The 18,650-nt window shown below is 42.2% G+C and overlaps 1 protein-coding gene across 1 annotated transcript in view; it reads left to right on the forward strand.

Moving 5' to 3' along the window:
• The first annotated feature begins 545 nt into the window (after window positions 1–545).
• PIK3CG (phosphatidylinositol-4,5-bisphosphate 3-kinase catalytic subunit gamma) overlaps window positions 546–18,650 on the forward strand; it is a 30,219-nt gene continuing 12,114 nt past the window's right edge. Inside the window, exons 1-10 of the mRNA XM_007180884.2 lie at window positions 546–622; window positions 2,705–4,711; window positions 7,820–7,885; window positions 7,998–8,223; window positions 9,677–9,780; window positions 12,069–12,215; window positions 13,618–13,708; window positions 14,633–14,763; window positions 15,743–15,854; window positions 17,053–17,210. Coding sequence (XP_007180946.2) covers window positions 2,717–4,711; window positions 7,820–7,885; window positions 7,998–8,223; window positions 9,677–9,780; window positions 12,069–12,215; window positions 13,618–13,708; window positions 14,633–14,763; window positions 15,743–15,854; window positions 17,053–17,210 — 3,030 coding nt within the window. The 5' untranslated portion in view covers window positions 546–622; window positions 2,705–2,716. The remainder of the gene's footprint in view (window positions 623–2,704; window positions 4,712–7,819; window positions 7,886–7,997; window positions 8,224–9,676; window positions 9,781–12,068; window positions 12,216–13,617; window positions 13,709–14,632; window positions 14,764–15,742; window positions 15,855–17,052; window positions 17,211–18,650) is intronic.

Consider the following 18,650-nt stretch of genomic DNA (forward strand, 5'->3'; position numbering starts at 1 on the left):
AGAGGGGTGGGTTAGGGAGGGTGGGAGGGAGATGCAAGAGGGAAGGGATATGGGGATATATGTATACATATAGTTGATTGACTTTGTTATACAGCAGAGACTAACACAACATTGTAAAGCAATTATACTCCAATAAAGATGTTTTAAAAAAATAAAAGTAAAAATCTTCCCACCGGGCTGTTTCTCTAATATTGTGGCTATGAGGCCTTTCCTTCTACTGAGAACTAGCCAGAAAAACATTTTGTGTGTTTATGTCTCATGAATGTATTTTTGGTTTAGATCTATGTCATTTTAACTCATTTCCACTCTCACACTTTTTACAAAATTAGTTCGAAGAGTAAAAAATATATAGTCAACTTAGCTCACATTCGTGCTGGGCTCTCTGTGTGTGCTTTAACAGGAAATGCATTTCTGACACTTTTTAAATGAGCAATCACACGTATAATCAACTTGGTTAAAACTTCCTTCCTGGTAACTGCAACACTTCCTCTGCATCTGGATATGAAGGGAGACCCAGAAAAGCGGAAGAGTTTAGAAGCACACTGGGTAGGTTTGAATTTGTTTTGTTTTCAGAAATTAAACAAATGATCCTTCAACATCATCACCTCCGCTGCTTTATCAGGTATTGCTTCCTTCTATTTTTTGCCCTTTGTTGGGTCTGACTCAGAATAGTGACACTTCCTTCTCAGCCAGGAGATTTTTATGTGGAACTGTTGTCGCTCATCTGATGATACTGCCACTGAATGTCTGTTTCATTGTCTAGTCCAACCCGTGTGTGTGGATATCCATAAGGTTCCGGCAATAGCTTTGCAGGTGCATCAGACCTTTTTTGTTTTTGTTGGGGAGGAAGAGGGAGGGCACGGGGGGCTGTGTCAGCAGCCTTCACGTTCTTACAAGTGCACTCTTCGCGATTAGTGTACTGAACGGTGTTTCTAACATCTTCTCGTAAAAGGAGAAAGCTTCACAGCCTCAACCATGAAGGAAAGCAGTGAGTATTGAGTCAGCCAGTTTTCTTCTGCACCTCGTATCTTGTAAGTCTATTTGATGTCGTGGAGGCAGAAGTGATTGCTGTGTATTTGCATGTTGCCTAAATTTGGACCTATTTTATTTCAAGTTAGTGCCAATATTCACATAACTTACAGTTCTCTTCTTTGTTATTCTGTAAAGTAGCAAAGGAGCAAATAGTGAAGGTCTTAAGCTGTAAGAGACAGTCCTTTGGGACAGTTGATTTCATGTATTTACTAAGTGTAACTTTGTAATATTTTAAGAGAGGGACTGCTGAATTTAAAAGTAAGTTTAAGCCGAGTACAGAAGTTTGGATCTAATGAAACCTGCCTTTCTTACCCTTTAATCAAACTCTCCTTTCTGGTATGTGTCAAATGCTCCACTATTTCTTAAGGAAATAAGTACTTATGAGTGTCACTGACATTAGTCCTTTAAGAAGTAAATAATATTTTCTGAAACATTAATTTTTGTTTCACTAGTTGATTCTTATTTAGAACATCTTACAAAATATTAAAGGATACTAAATAGTAAAGTCAAAATACCTTATTCATATTTCAATTTTAAGATGTTTAGCATTTCAGTCATTATTTGAAGAGTTTCTTACTGCAATAAGCCACATTTATACTTAAATGCTTTGTGAAGGTAGAGTGGATAAATTGTTGAGAACAAATTGGTGAATTCTCGTTATAGAGATGAAAATATTAGAGCAAAAAGAAGTTAAATAATCGATTGGGGCCCAAAAGCAGGTCCTTCCTTCCATCCTGTGGCTTGTCCAGAGGCAGATGGGATGAATTGGTACAAAGTTAAAATTACCTGAATGTTCATATTTGGAGAGTACAGCCCTGGGGATTCCCCTAAGATACTGCCCTAACGGAGTAATGACAGCCACTATACTTACACATTTCATGATTCAGTTTTAAATATCTGCAAACGCTCTTGAGTGCAACTTCACCAATTCTGATCTTTCTGAGTTTTATCAATGAAATGACTACCTCTCCTAACAAGAAAGAAAAAAATGAAAAGAAAACAAAAACAGGAAGTTGACTAGGGAGCAGATACCTGATCCAGAAAGTTTGAAAAGGGACCGTGAGGCCAGTTGGGTAAGGTGTCTGGGTCCCCCAGGAGACAAATGAGACTAAACGAAGAGGAAATAAGTCAAAGGCCTATTTTCAGAGGGGGTTTTTCAGCACCTCACATTGCACCTTATAAACCAGGACATGATCCTTTAACTGGATAATTTGACTCATGCATGCGCTTCAGTATGCTTAACAACAATTACCACTTAGAACTACTGCAGTAGGTGAGACACAGTGCTAGATCAGTGCTTTACCTCTCTCTTTTAAAATTCAATTTTCAAACAAAATGAAAGCAGAGAGAATGATTAATGAATCCCCATCTACCCATGGCCCATACTCAACAAGTATATTACCTTATTTAACTCTCACCTTACTTACCCCTCTGAGGTATTGCTAACCCCATTTGACAGATAGGAAACAGGCTCAGAGATTATTTAAAGGGCTCATGCCCCAGATTCTAAGTGGCGGGGGCCAGGATTCCTGGGCCCTGACTCCAAAGCCCCGGTATCCTCGCGCGCACGTCCTTGTCATTCGTCTACACCTTCTCCTTCTGCCAGCTCGCGGGAAACCATTAAGGGCAAGTGCCTGCCCTGTGACCGAGCCCTCTGTTTCTCCGCTCCCAGGTCGCAGAGGGCATGGAGCTGGAGAGCCATGAACAGCACGTGGTGCTGAGAGAGGACAACCGCCGCAGGCGCCGGAGGATGAAGCCGCGCAGCGCGGCGGCCAGCCTGTCCTCCATGGAGCTCATCCCCATTGAGTTTGTGCTGCCCACCAGCCAGCGCAACACCAAGACCCCCGAAACGGCGCTGCTGCACGTGGCTGGCCACGGCAACGTGGAGCAGATGAAGGCCCAGGTGTGGCTGCGCGCGCTGGAGACCAGCGTGGCGGCCGACTTCTACCACCGGCTCAGCCCCGACCACTTCCTCCTGCTCTACCAGAAGAAGGGGCAGTGGTACGAGATCTACGACAAGTACCAGGTGGTGCAGACCCTGGACTGCCTGCGCTACTGGAAAGTGCTGCACCGGAGCCCCGGGCAGATCCACGTGGTGCAGAGGCTCGCGCCCTCTGAGGAGACGCTGGCCTTCCAGCGCCAGCTCACGGCCCTCATAGGCTACGACGTCACCGACGTCAGCAACGTGCACGACGACGAGCTGGAGTTCACGCGCCGCCGCCTGGTGACCCCGCGCATGGCCGAGGTGGCCGGCCGTGACCCCAAGCTCTACGCCATGCACCCCTGGGTGACGTCCAAGCCCCTCCCCGAGTACCTGCTGAAGAAGATCACCAACAACTACATCTTCATTGTCATTCATCGCAGCACCACCAGCCAGACCATCAAGGTCTCGGCCGATGACACCCCGGGCACCATCCTCCAGAGCTTCTTTACCAAGATGGCCAAGAAGAAGTCCCTGATGGATATCCCTGAAAGCCAGAACGAACGGGACTTTGTGCTGCGCGTCTGTGGCCGGGATGAGTACCTGGTGGGTGAGACGCCCATCAAAAACTTCCAGTGGGTGAGGCAGTGCCTCAAGAACGGGGAAGAGATTCACCTGGTGCTTGACACTCCGCCGGACCCAGCCCTGGACGAGGTGAGGAAGGAAGAGTGGCCGCTGGTGGACGACTGCACGGGGGTCACCGGCTACCATGAGCAGCTGACCATCCACGGGAAGGACCACGAGAGCGTGTTCACCGTGTCCCTGTGGGACTGTGACCGCAAGTTCAGGGTAAAAATCAGAGGCATCGATATCCCCGTCCTGCCCCGGAACGCGGACCTCACGGTTTTTGTGGAGGCAAACATCCAGTATGGGCAGCAAGTCCTTTGCCAAAGGAGAACCAGCCCCAAACCTTTCACGGAGGAGGTGCTCTGGAATGTGTGGCTTGAGTTCAGCATCAAGATCAAAGACTTGCCCAAAGGGGCTCTGCTGAACCTCCAGATCTACTGCGGCAAAGCTCCAGCTCTGTCCAGTAAGGCCTCTGCGGAGGCTCCCGCTCCCGAGTCCAGAGGCAAAGCTCAGCTTCTGTATTACGTGAACCTGCTGCTGATAGACCACCGGTTCCTCCTGCGCCACGGGGAGTACGTGCTCCACATGTGGCAGCTATCCGGGAAGGCGGAAGACCAAGGCAGCTTCAATGCCGACAAGCTCACGTCGGCCACCAACCCGGACAAGGAGAACTCAATGTCCATCTCCATCCTTCTGGACAATTACTGTCACCCCATAGCCTTGCCTAAGCATCGGCCCACCCCTGACCCGGAAGGGGACCGGGTTCGAGCAGAAATGCCCAATCAGCTTCGGAAGCAGCTAGAGGCGATCATAGCCACTGATCCGCTTAACCCTCTCACAGCCGAAGACAAAGAGCTACTCTGGCATTTCAGATATGAAAGTCTGAAGGATCCCAAAGCGTATCCTAAGCTCTTTAGCTCAGTGAAATGGGGACAGCAAGAAATTGTGGCCAAAACATATCAGCTGTTAGCCAGAAGGGAGGTCTGGGATCAAAGTGCTTTGGATGTTGGATTAACAATGCAACTCCTGGACTGCAACTTTTCGGATGAAAACGTAAGAGCCATTGCAGTTCAGAAACTGGAGAGCTTGGAGGACGATGACGTGCTACATTACCTGCTCCAGCTGGTCCAGGTAGGGGATGCACTCGTCTCAAGGGATTTATCTGCATATGCACAGGTGCCCCATTCAGCTGTCTTCCAACGCCCCTTGTCCAGAGAGTCACGATCAGTCAAAGGAGAGCTAATGAAACTACCTCAGAAAGTAGTAAACTCTTCCATTTACTTTTTTACTGTCTTTGAGGGCTTGTTGACAAGCATTTTGAAGACATTAATATTCCTGCTTTTTAGGAGAACCGTTCCCGTGGGAATACTTTGTTCTCATTTACTGTATCAATGATAGACTTGACTTATCGAATGCTCCCTTGTGCCAAGGCTCCAGGTGATCTACATGCTTTTCGTGTATTATCACATTTAACTCTCCCAACAACGATAACAGAGGTCAAGTTAATATTTGCATTTTATATATCAGGAAACTGAGGCACAGAGAGGCTAAGTAATGTGCCCAAGGTCACATACTTTGAAAGACAAATTCAAACCCAGGAGGTCTGACTCCTGGCCCTGCTCTTTTCACTGAGTCCCAATATCTGGCATCAACCCAGCAGTGTCAGGATAGTGTGTCCTAGAGGAAAAACATCATACTCTCTGATTGTATTTGTCACAATTCATAGAGTAACATCTCATATCTGGATGGGACCTTGAAAACCCCTCTCTTTAGACAGGTCTGGTACTGTGTGTCCACTCCTCTTCACATGCCTTTCCCTGGGGTCCAGAGAGACTAAATCATTTGCTAAACCCTTGACTAAATCAAGGGTTTCCTTAGGACGTTAAAGAAAGGAGGAAGCGTTCTCTTGCTCATGATAGCCAGTCTCAAATTATATTGTGCTGCTTGACAAGGAAGAGGAAGGAAAGGACTTGGAAGGGAATTCTATTTTAGAGAGCAGAAGTGTTCATTCATTAATTCAACAACACAGACTGAATGCTTCCTCAGTTCTGGTTGCTGGATATAGAGCAGTGATCAAAACAGGGCTGGACTCTGCCCTAGTGTAGCTTGTGGTGCATGAAGACTGACACCAAATGAGTACACATACAGGCAGGTATTGAGTAACATGTTGTGACAGACACTTTGGGGAAAAGCTACAGAGTGTTATGAGAAAAGAGTCAGGGGTTCTGGGGACACTTGATTTAGATTGAAGAAGCCAGGGACAGTTCTGAGTAGGTGATGTTTGATCTGAGATGGTTAGGATTAGCCAGGCTGACTGGTGGACACCAAACTGTCTAATCATTATCTATATTTATTGGAAGTTTCTGAAGTTTTCTGATGCGAATTTTGGATACTCTCAACTTTGAATCTTCACCTTCCCATTTGGCAGATACTTGAAACATTATATTTGGCCTTTGCTTTCATCTATCAGATATAACCGATGTTTTTCTCTGCCATGAGTTCAGAGGCTGGCATAAACGCTAATGAAAATTTTAGAAAAATCAAAGTATCCTCAGTTTTCTAGCTCTCCATAACAAAAAGAACATAAAACAAATTTGCATGAGATCTGTTCCAAGTCCCAAGGCTATCATGAATTATTTTACATTGTCATTTTCACAAGTAAACTTTGCAGAGTTGGAAAATGAATAGCGTTCTTCTTGGAAATGTTTAAATGAAAGAGGTCAATAAGTAATATTAACATTGAATCTGTGGTCCTAAATTTGAAGAAGAGTAGTCATTTGTAAAACTATTTGAGACACTGCAGATATGGCCAAATGACTCATTTATTCCTAATTAAAATTGTCTCCTGGTTGAGATCTTCATGGTCTTTACAGAAGTGAAACACGAAGAATGTCAAAAAGACTCACGTTCGGGTTAGAAACTTAACATTTCTGAAGTGACTACTGGTGGCTAAATAACCACAGTCTCAGAATTAAGATCTTAGCTGCAGCTACTGTGGTACCAATTAGAGCACACCTCATCTTTGAAAGCATGGGGAGAATTGAGATATTATCAAGTCAGTATTGTTCTGACCATTTCCAAACTGAAAAACCAGAGTAAGGATTGGAAATCATACCAAAAAGCCCCCAGGCCCTAAAACATAAAGTGGAATGGGAATATCTCTTATTTCTTAGGAAAAAAAAGGATAGACCGTATCTATTTATAAAGGAGATACTCTGAGATATTTAATTTTAAACCTCTCTTTATGCTTATACATGACATCTACCCTATAATTTTATATGTGCATGTCTAATAATCAAACAATTTTTGTTAGTCTTACTGCTTTTAAAATTATGAACTATTGCAGACTTGCAGAAAAGCAGAGAATGGTGTAACAAATATCCATGCACCCACCAGAATTTAATTATTTTTTATGTTTTATTTTTAATTGGCTAGGCTGCAGCAGGCAGGGGCGGGGGGCGGGGGGTGGGGGAAGGAGAGGGCAGCCACCCACCTGGGCCCTGTTTTTGGTCCAACCCCTATTTTTCACTTGTCATTGGTTCTTTTTCCTCAGTCACAGAGCTGCCACCTATATGAATATCTCTGTTATTAGCCAAGTGATGTGAAAACTACTAAACACTGCTGAACCTGAGGAACCAGATAAAACAAGAGATTTTCAGGCAAATAGCCCCGTATACGCTGCATCATGGCAGGGAGTAATGACCATTCAGTTGCCGTAAGAACCTGGGAGGCAGCACAGTGACTTGCCAGTGAGAGGCCAACCACACAACTTGAGCAGAAGAGAAGCTATAGGATTTTTAGGATCTTCACATCTAACAAACATTTCTCTCCCTGCATGTACAATATCCCCACTGTCTATTTTCTTTCCAACAACCTTTCTTCCCTTCCACTTTTATAGATGTGTTATAGCCATCTCCATCTTTCCCTTCTATCTTTCCAACAAATCAGGTAAGCCTTCATGGGCACAAAAGCCCTCACCTCTTCATCTCTGAAGTCATCAAAAGCACATGATTGTGAGTCAAGAGTTCTGGCTTCTAATCCTGGTCCTTCAGCGAGTGGTTCACCCTGGCCCAAACTGTCCTTGAAAAGAAAGGATTGAACTTAAGTGACTGCTCAGTTTCTCGTCGCCCTATCCCTACAAACCCACTAAGGCAGAGCACCAGTTTTTCTCTGTTTCCTGTTTCCCGATTAATCCATGGAGAATGCAATCTCACAAATGCCAATGTGTTCTTCCTTTAGGCTGTGAAATTTGAACCATACCATGACAGTGCCCTTGCCAGATTTCTGCTGAAGCGTGGCTTGAGAGTAAGTACTTCCATTTTGATAAGAGCGTGACATTTAAAAAGTTACAGAGAATTGGCTGATAGATCTAGAGCATTAGTCATAATGGTGGCAACCTTCTTGTTTTCACACTCAGAACAAACGAATTGGTCACTTCTTATTTTGGTTCTTGAGAAGTGAGATCGCCCAGTCCAGACACTATCAGCAGAGGTTTGCAGTGATCCTGGAAGCCTATCTGAGGGGCTGTGGCACGGCCATGCTACGCGACTTCACCCAGCAAGTCCAAGTAATTGACATGCTACAAAAGGTCACCATTGATATTAAATCGCTCTCTGCTGAAAAGTATGACGTCAGCTCCCAAGGTACGGTGGCTCTGTTCTCTTGGTTCTCTTTCCAAATGCCTTTGTCTCCAAATGCCATCGCTCCTGTGATCCTTCTTCCTTCTGGAAGGCAAGTCGCACCTTCCTCAAGGTAGCCAAGAATACATTTTTTAATCTTCTGTCTTCATGGAGTAAGCAAATTTAAAGTTCTCCCTTTACAAGTTAATATTTTTTAAAACTACATATATTTTTTCATGATGAATGTATGATAATAGATGTTAAACTCGTTGAAAACTTAAAACAGCATTATGCAGATGTAAGATGTATTTTTTAAGAGCAACTATGCACACACACAAAAAAGATTAGTTATTTCCAAATATCCTTTCTTCGCCATCTCTCAATACATGCATCTAATTTTCAAGTCCTCAGTCTTTTAAAGTAATGAATTATTGAGAAGTTATTTTAAATTTTTTGCATATATGTATACATATACATTATATATAGCTATATGTACATATATATGTTTATATATATATGTACTTCCTATAAAAACATATATATCACCTCCTCTGTGTTCCAATGTTGTCTTCTTATCCCTAAGAAATCCTGTCCCTCAGCCCCTGCTTTAGGAAAATTAATCACTCTTTATCTGTATTCCCATAGGTTTTGGTTGATACTACATTAAATTAAAGTCATTAACACATCTTTCTGGTCTATTAAACTGTATGAGCCTTGAAGCTAGGAATTATCTCTTATTCACGCTTGTATATCTCAATCCACCACTATGGCTCATAATGGACACTCACAAACATACTCAGAGTATTTTAAACTTCTGGATATTTTGATTTGCCATTTTTGCCTTTGAATCTTTTCCAATAAACCAATAATGGTCTCTTCTAAAAATAATAATGGTAATAATAATCTTGCTTTTATTTTTATTGTAAGAAAGAAAGAGCAACATTTGTACCAGCCTCCAGTCTGTCTGGTACCCAGGCAGTAATTTTTTATTTATGTATTTTGCCTTCACAATTTTGAGGCTGTCATATTGCCTCCACACAACCTAACTTCCTCTTCTGAAAAGAATTTCGCAAACTCTAACCGAATTCCATTTAACATGGTCTTCCGATACCTGTTTCCCAAATCAGATGGCAGTTTAAAGCTTCACGCGTTGGAGAGAAAACTACAGTAATTCCTTACCATTATCCATAAAGTATCCTTCTCCCTCTGACTGTCTGGGTATCCCATATATATTCAGATATTTCTGTCCCCTGTTGTAATGTGTGTACGTGGTTATGTTGCTCCCAGTAAGCCTGATTTATCCTGCCACCCTCAATGGTTAGTTCCTCAAAGACAGAAACCTACCCCCTCTTCTCCTGTTCCTCACCCTACCAAATATATAGAATGTTGTCAATACCTGCGGCCTCGGGAAATGTTAGAGATGATATTGGTAATTTCTTGAACTCACGTAACTCTTGTGTGCATTTGACAATTACAGTTATTTCCCAACTTAAGCAAAAGCTTGAAATCCTGCAGAATTTGAATCTCCCCCAAAGCTTCAGAGTTCCGTATGACCCTGGACTGAAAGCGGGAGCACTGGTGGTAGGTATCGCCTTGATGTCTCTCCATGGTCTCTATGTCGTGACGATGGCTCTGCCTGCTTTACTGGGCCTAGTGGATAAAAGCTGACGTTTATAGAGAGACAGGGAAGCTGGAAAGTCCCCAGATGGGCTTCCATCAAGCCCTTCCCTAATTGCTAGATACTAAAAACCTCAACACCAGGCAATCTTCCATCCATTGTGTTTTAAATCAGCTTTCTTGAGAAACCATTTGTATACAATAAAATGTATCCATTGCAAGTGTACAGTTCAAGGAGTTTTGCCAAACGTATACAACCATATAACCATCACCACAATCAAGATATAAAATATTTCCATAGAAATTTATAGAAAAAATTCTTTCATGTCCCTTTGCAGTTAGTCCTTTCCTCCTTCCATCCTCCATCCCGGATGACAGATCTGTCTTCTATCGTGTAATTTTGCCCTTTCTAGAATGTCATGAAGTGGAATCATACAGTATGTAGTTTTTGTATATGGATTCTTTTACTTAGCATAATGCTCTTAAGATCCATCCATGTTGCTGTGTGTCTCGGTGATCTGTCCCTTTTTATGACTGAGTAGTATTCCTTTGTATGGTTATACAACAGTTTGTTTTCCATTCACCTTTTGAGTAAATATTTAACAGTGAGATAGTTGGGTCAGATGGGACGTGTGTGTTTATAAGATACTGCCAAACTGGTTTTCCATTTTATAATGGCAACCGTGCCATTTTATATTCCCACCACAATGTATGCGAGCTCTGATTGTTCCACATCCTAGAGAACACTTGTTATCATCAGTCTTCTTAATTTGAGCCATTCAAATGGGTATGAAGTGGTACTTCACTGTTGTTTTTATTTGCATTTCCCTAGTGATGTTGAGCATCTTTTCATGTGCTTTTGAGAAGTTTCCATCTTCTTTTGAGAAGTTTCTATTCATATCTTCCATTCACTTTCAATTTAGGTTACCACCTTCTTCTTATTTCTGAGTTATTTATATATTCTGGATACAAATCCTTTATCACGTATATAGTTTACAAATATTTTCTCCCAGTCTGCGGCTTACCTTTTCATTTTCTTAGTAATGTATTTCGAAGAGCAGAAGGTTTTAATTCTGATTAAGTCCAATTTATCACTTTTTCTTTTATGCTTCATGAATTTCGTGTCCTAAGAAATATTTGCTTCATCCAGCAATTCTCAACCAGGGGTGAACCTCCACCTCCTCCACCAAGGGGTATTTGGTAATGTCCGGAGACATTTTTGATTGTTACAACTGGGAGAAGGCTACTAGCATCCAGTGGGTAGAGACCAGGAATGCTGCTAAATATCCTACAATACACAGGAGTGTCCCCGCTGCAACAAAAAATTATCCAGCCCAAAATGTCAGCAGTGCCAAAGTTGAGAAACACTGCCTAATTCAATGTAACAAATATTTTTTCCTAGAAGTTTTATAGTTTTAACCTCACATTTAAGTCTTTGATCCATGTTTAATTTTATATACAATTAGCAGTAAACTGGCTCTCTAGCAAAAGCACACACTATCCACTGTCCTTTTGAAGTTAGAAGTTGGTAGGAATAATAATATATTAATACAGCTTCAAATTGTGTTTGGTTTTTTTTTAAAGACCACGTCACATTTTTGATCCTTGGTGAATTCACTTTTGGCTAAAGCTCCTAAGATTTTCTCTTTTCGAATGAGTGGCTGCTAAGCCACCTTTCTCCCACCTTGAATTTATTTCGACGTAGGGGGGTTTGGGGGAGGGGACAGGCATTGTGCCTGAGTGCTAGCGTCTCATCTATTGCTGTGAAATTTCATCTTGTTACATTTGGCCTGGAATTAGACTGCATCTGATTTTTGACAACCATTTTTAGACACTATGGTAGCAATAGAACTCTTTTTTTTTTCAAACTAATTCTTAGAGGGAGGCCAGATATGTATAGACAAATAACAGCACAATTTCTCTTTGTTAGAGGGGACATGGAAGTACAAGAGTCCTACAAGAGGGGGGTATACAGAGGATGGGATATGCCACACCTGTTAGGCACCTCCACAGATGCTTAGGGTTCCTTGCAACACACTTTGAGAACCACTGGTTTAAGTGTTGTAACTTGCTCTCACTAGCATTTTTGGATTTGGTGAAAAAGCCTTCTGCATTTTTACCCAAAGCATTGAAAATCCTTTTCCAACCGGGACTTTGCCCTAGGTGTTTACAGAGATGCTTTGCAAGAGGGTGTGCGCCTCCACAATGTGTCTTCAATTGTGTGTGGGAAACATGTGGCTGTTTTCTTACAGATTGAAAAATGTAAAGTGATGGCCTCCAAGAAAAAGCCCCTGTGGCTTGAGTTTAAATGTGCCGACCCTACAGCTCTGTCAAAAGAAACAATTGGAATTATCTTTAAACACGGCGACGATCTGCGCCAGGACATGCTGATTTTACAGGTGTGCTGCTGTTAAGGAATTTTTTTTCAGTTATCTGAAACGAGAATTCTGTGCTAGATCTAAAGAAATGCCTTCTACTGACCCTGTTCCATTCTCCTATTTTGTATGATGAACAGTGATCAAAGATGACATAATAGAGTTTTCATTCGGGAATATAGCCGTGGACCATTAGATACGAAATCTAGTGAGTCTCACAGTTCTGTCCATTCCTGAGGAGATGCATACCCAGCATTCCCAAATAGCCAGATACACTTCCCTCCCTTAACCTCTTCCTTATACACCGCATTCCTAGTGTGGTGACATGGAATAGAAACCTATTTACCCCCAAGTATCCACTTTATTCATATCCATAGACATAGCCAGACACTCTCAGATGCTCTCCTTAGATACATCACCTTTGGTACACATCCACGTACACAAACTGAAGTGAATGATGTGATAGGAAGGAGGGAGAAGATGAACAGGTAGGTGATTGGAGAATTCATGCAGTTACGTAACAAGAGTGAACAGATTACTAGAACAGAAGATGGATGGTGAAGGTTTCAATGTTGATCATTTGTCATATTATCTAACATAGACTTTAGCTTTGCAGATTTGTAAAGGAATATTCTCTATACCCTAGTTCAATACTGTAGAAGTAACATAATTTCTAATATTTCATGTGATTTATTTAAAATAGGCAAACCATGGAATCTAAAATATGATACAAATGAACTTATTTACAAAACAGAAATAGACTCACAGACATAGAGAACAAACTTATGGTTACCAAAGGGGAAAGGGTACGGGGGATAAATGAGGAGTTTGGGATTAACAGATACACACTACTGTATATATAAAATAGATTAACAACAAGGACCTACTGTACAGCACAGGGAATTCTACTCAATATCTTGTAATAACCTATAATGGAAAAGAATCTGAAAAAGAATGGGAACAGTACTCATACCCACACTAGGGGGTTAATAAAAAAGGATCAACATAAAACAGTCCTTGGTGAATGTCAGCTATCATTATCATCGTTGTTATTGTTGCCTTGGTTGTAGCCCAAGAGTGCCTTATGGATAAAAATGTGTAAAGATGTTAGAGTGGAACTTTTTCTATTGTGGTAAAATACACATAACTAGGACCATTTGAATAATGGATAAATCATGGCTAAAACCTACCCCCAGAGAAATCCAACTATTCTCTTCCCCAAGGTGCCTCTCAGGGACCAAAATTAACAGGCTCCCAAGGAAGGGAAACATTAGAGTACCAGGTTGATAAATAAAAGTACATTTGTTACTTACATATTTTATGTTCACTTCAATATTTTGTGTTACCAGAGAAGACTGTTGTTGTTTTTAACAGAGAAGAATAATACATATTTATAATGGAAACGTTTTTGTGTTTTGATGCCCAGATTCTACGAATCATGGAGTCCATTTGGGAGACTGAATCTTTGGATCTGTGCCTCCTGCCATATGGTTGCATTTCAACTGGCGACAAAATAGGTACGTGGGGACCTCAGAAGATGAGTGTACTGCTCAGCTCATTTTAAAAGACCGCCATCCCATGGGACTTCCCTGGCGGTCCAGTGGTTAAGACTCTGCATTTCCACTGCAGGGGGCACAGGTTCGATCCCTGGTCGAGGAACTAAGATCCCGCATGCCAAGCGGCCATCATCCCTTCAGTGTAGGCATTTAATAACAGAAAATTTACAATCATAATCCATATAAAAAGGAAGAAGATGTTCCAAGGCTGGTGCATGTGACTCAGTTTAATACGGACATGTTGAAAATATATGAATGCATGATTCAACTCCTTGTGACTGACTGTACATAGAAATGATTTTAGTGAGAACTTCTTCCTTCCTCTTTACTTCTCCACCACTAAACTTTCACTCGTTTCATTGCACAGTAAACTTCTCTCTCACAAATAACATTTAAAAGTAGATGGAAAGATCTGTCACTGGTTTCACCGTCCCAGACTTTACATTATCAAAGCTATTACATAATCTCCTCTTAGGTGCTTTTACAGACATTTCACATTTTAATTTCAATCAAACAGATTTTTAGCCAAGTTTCCAATTTGAGAAGTAGAGAACATCATTCCCATTTGACCCTGGAATTTAAAAAAGGAAAAGGCAAAGGTTGCCAAGGGAAGAAGGCTGTGTTTGGCACATTAATGCTTTTGCTTATTCAAAACCAACCCTTTCCTCTTTTCATTCACGGATAGTGAAAACAGGTCCCACACAACTTCCCTATCTGCCTCCTTTTCTTTCTCTTCCTCCTAAGAAAACCACCAGCACGAACCTGGAAAATAACCCTGTGGTTAAGAAAGCTCTCTGCCCTCCACTCAACAAAGACACAGCCATTCCTCCTCTGGGTCAGGCACTCAGCCCCAGTTCACATCAGACTCTGTGCATCTTCCTGCAGGAATGATCGAGATCGTGAAAGACGCCACGACGATCGCCAAAATTCAGCAAAGCACAGTGGGCAACACGGGCGCCTTTAAAGATGAAGTCCTGAATCACTGGCTCAAAGAAAAATGCCCTATTGAAGAAAAGGTGGGCTCCTGCTTCTCCCCAGTCTGAAGGCTCCTGACAAGTTATCATGATACAGCAGAATAATGACATGTTTTTAAGGGGTCTACCAGTGCCAGGCCTCCTGACTCACTGGTGAAGCACCTTCCTCCTGAGCTCCTGGGGGCTTAAGCGCTTTCCCCTGGTGACACAGCAGATCTGTGCAAAACAGAGGTGCTCACTCAGACCTCGCTGAGCATTTGCTTCTCCTTTGATTATCAGGCCTGCTTTGCATAAAATTTGGTTCTGGGAAATAACTTGTTAGCATTTTTTATGACCATCTATTTCTGTCGTTCAGCAGAAAAATTTAGTTACCACAGATAAACTCTTTACTACCTGGAAACACTACAGACCCTAAAAAGTAATTTATAATTTACCACTGCACCCTAATCTAAATGGTAAATTATGGATGCTCAAAATGTCACTTCCATTCCTCGGAAGTGCATCCGCTGAGTCCTTCACAAGCTGTTCAGCTGCTGGTTAAAATTCTGTTGTAGAGGATTAGCACTTCTCACTTGCGTGGGTAGCAGTCTTTCGGGGAGGAAATATAATTAGTAGCATTTATTAGTCTGTTAAAATGTGGATTTGTGAACCCGTGTGTACTTTTAAGTGGTCACAAGCAAAACATATGTTCACCAACAAAGGAGGAATCATTACAGGTTCTGTACTGGCGTTGGCAAATGATGCATGGAAAGGCAGTGAACCCTTTGATTAAATTACTGTTGTCCTTTGACTGTTGTTTCCTCCTCATGCTACTGTGATTCATTGTATCTTCACCTAAAATGTAAGTAGAGCAATGAGGAAGTTGGCTCCTAATAGATAGAACATTAATGATATCAGGTACCACTAACTTGCTCTCTGAAAATGATTCCCAGAACAGTGTCTTTTTGGGAGTCCTTTGTAATAGATTCACGCTGCTCTTTGTAGTTAGGACACAACTAATATTTGGTTGCATTTTAACTAGTTTCAGGCAGCGGTGGAGAGATTCGTTTATTCCTGTGCTGGCTACTGTGTGGCAACCTTTGTCCTTGGAATAGGTGACAGACACAATGACAATATTATGATCTCAGAGACAGGTGAGTTTATTTTTTATAGAGTAATGTTTTTTGATTGTGGTAAAATATGCATAACATAAAATTTACCATTTTAACCAGTTTTAAGTGTGTACTCTAGTGGCATTAGCTGCACTCACATTGTTGTACAACCATCACCACCATCCATCTTCAGAACTTTTTCATCTTCCCCAATGGGACCTCTGGACCCATTAAACACTAACCCCCCACCCCTCCCTTCCCCAGCACAGAGTAATTTTTACATGGAGCTCAAGGTTGGAGCAAAGATCTAGAGGTCATTATTGTGTACGGACACAGAGGCTGTGATCACCCTACAGAGGACCCAGGAGTGAGTAACAGAAGAAGATGCAGCAAAGGAGAATTAAGAAGGGCAAGCCAGACGGGAGCTAGAAAGCTAGGAAGGTGGGCGTGATCAACAGTGTCAGATGGTGCAGAGAAGCAACAAAAAGAGTCACCTTTTTTCGATACCCTTCAATCTGAAATGCCATCCCTTCCTCACCTACTGCTCCTTGCTGGGTCACTGTACTCTCTGACAGTGGTCAGTATTGGCTGCATACCGTGACATTTTCCTCTAAGAAGTCTGGACCAATTTAAGAGTAGAGTCTGGAAAAAACACCATATCGGGGTAAATCGCTAACTCTCTGTGGGAATCAAGAGATAATGCATTTATGGATCATTCATATGATAGACAGCTCTGTAAATGAGAAGAGAGGAAGGGAATTGTGGTGGTGATGGTGAAATTGACCCCAAGGAGATGCAAAATGATTTCTTTCTAGCCTGCTACTCAAAAATAAAAGGTGACTGCCCCTCCCCCAAACAGAGTGAAACAGTCTCTCCTGAGTTACATGAAGCGCATAAGAGAGTCCTGGGCATAATGATGACATATAAGCCAGAGAGTTTTGATTTATATTTGTAAGAATAATTCTGAGACAAGAATTTTTTTTAAATGGCATTTGGCTGTCATTGAAAGAACACCAGAAGGATATCAAAACTACGCTTGTTTCAAAGAGTGCTTTGTGGCTACTACTACACACACCTGCTAAGACAAAACACATCACAAGCAGAGAGTAAAAATAGCTCTCTCACCCAAGATAGCTCATTTTCAGGCAACTTCAAAATATTTCAAGAAATGAACAAACCAGGGTGTTGTTTGCAAGTGCTGATGCCAGTATAATGACGTCAGACTTTTTCTTCTCTTAAGGAAATCTGTTTCATATTGACTTTGGGCACATTCTTGGGAATTACAAAAGTTTCCTGGGCATTAGTAAAGAGAGAGTGCCATTTGTGCTAACTCCAGACTTCCTGTTTGTGATGGGGACTTCTGGAAAGAAGACAAGTCTACACTTCCAGAAATTTCAGGTAATTGGCCTCCCTCTCGACCGCCTGCTGGGAACATCAACCAGATAGTGCCTGCAGCCCTCACCTGTCACTTCGCTTTGATGCTCCTCTCGCCTCCGCCCACCCGCTTCTGGTGTGACCCACCCCCTCCCCCCAGTCGCCTCTGTTCCTTCCCCAAGTGCAAAATGATGCTTCTCAGTAAGCCCCTCTCCTAAAACCAGACAGCAAATACAAGCATTCCATAATCAGTGAGACTGGAGAACACAGAACAGCAGGATGACACGGCCCTGAAGACAGGGCTTTAAGGAAAAGCACCTGGCAGGCAGGTTTAGCCTTTGAATATTTACCTAATCAAGACGTTGCCTAGAAGATGCAAATTTTACATATATTTTTCAGGACTCGCCAATGATGGTGAGCTTCTCTTGATTTTTGCTACAGGTGTGTTTTTATCAGTTACTAGCACAGGAAATTCTTGCTTGTCTCTTTTTGTAAAGGAGGGTCCCTTCTCTCATTTGAAACCTTGTCAGCTCAACTACAGGTTGTCCTGAGAGCTCCGGCTTGTCCCACTTCACCTGTCTACCTGCCCCTCCATGGGTCTCCCAGCTCCCTGGGGGGGTGTCCACGTTCGGCTTTCCCTTTCTATTCCTTCCTGGTCTACATTCACTTTTGACTATCAAATGGTATTTCAAATACCCAAGGAGTAAAATGTTCACTCTTGCAAATTTAATAACTGTGAATGAACATAACTCAGAAAAGTCATCATTGCTACTGCAGTATACCTATTTTACAGCCATACAAACACAAAACAGATCAGTAGAGGCAACAAGTGATTACTTTATGTGCACATTTGTCTCAGGCTCCCTTTAAATAGCCCCCTCCCTTAGCGCCTCTGAAACATGGTTTGATTTGTACCAGCATTTCAGGACTGACTCTTCCTCCTGAGTGTCTACTTGAGGACCATGTTGACCTTGAGAGATGACATGGGCCTTGACGTTCAGTGGAACAGGAACTGGGATGTATTGTTTTGAAACCTTTCTGTGCTTGTTTGTTCTCCTGGCTGATTTTCGATGTGGTGGTTACCAGACTTCCCCTCCCACAGCTCCAGGGGTGGTTGTCAGAGAAACTGAGATCTCTGTGGCCAGATGGTCTTAGGATTTTTAGTGTGTTTTTCTGCGTAAACTCAACTGGGTTTCAGACTATTTCCAGGGATTTGACACATTTCAGTCCTGTTTTTCTTTAAGGTTAAAAGTCACATATTGCGACAATTTCCTGGAAGAGAAAAATGGTTACACACACACACACACACACACACAAACCTGGAAGAATTGCCATTTAAAGGGGAGGCGGGAAATACTAAATTCTCCTCTCGTGGAGGTGGGGTTCATCTCCTTTGAACAAACACAGCAGCAATAGTGCCATTTGAACACTCAGGCAGACACGAGGTCTTCTTGGCCAGTGGTT

Source organism: Balaenoptera acutorostrata, chromosome 7 (assembly GCF_949987535.1).
Source record: "Balaenoptera acutorostrata chromosome 7, mBalAcu1.1, whole genome shotgun sequence".
Lineage (NCBI taxonomy): Eukaryota > Metazoa > Chordata > Mammalia > Artiodactyla > Balaenopteridae > Balaenoptera > Balaenoptera acutorostrata.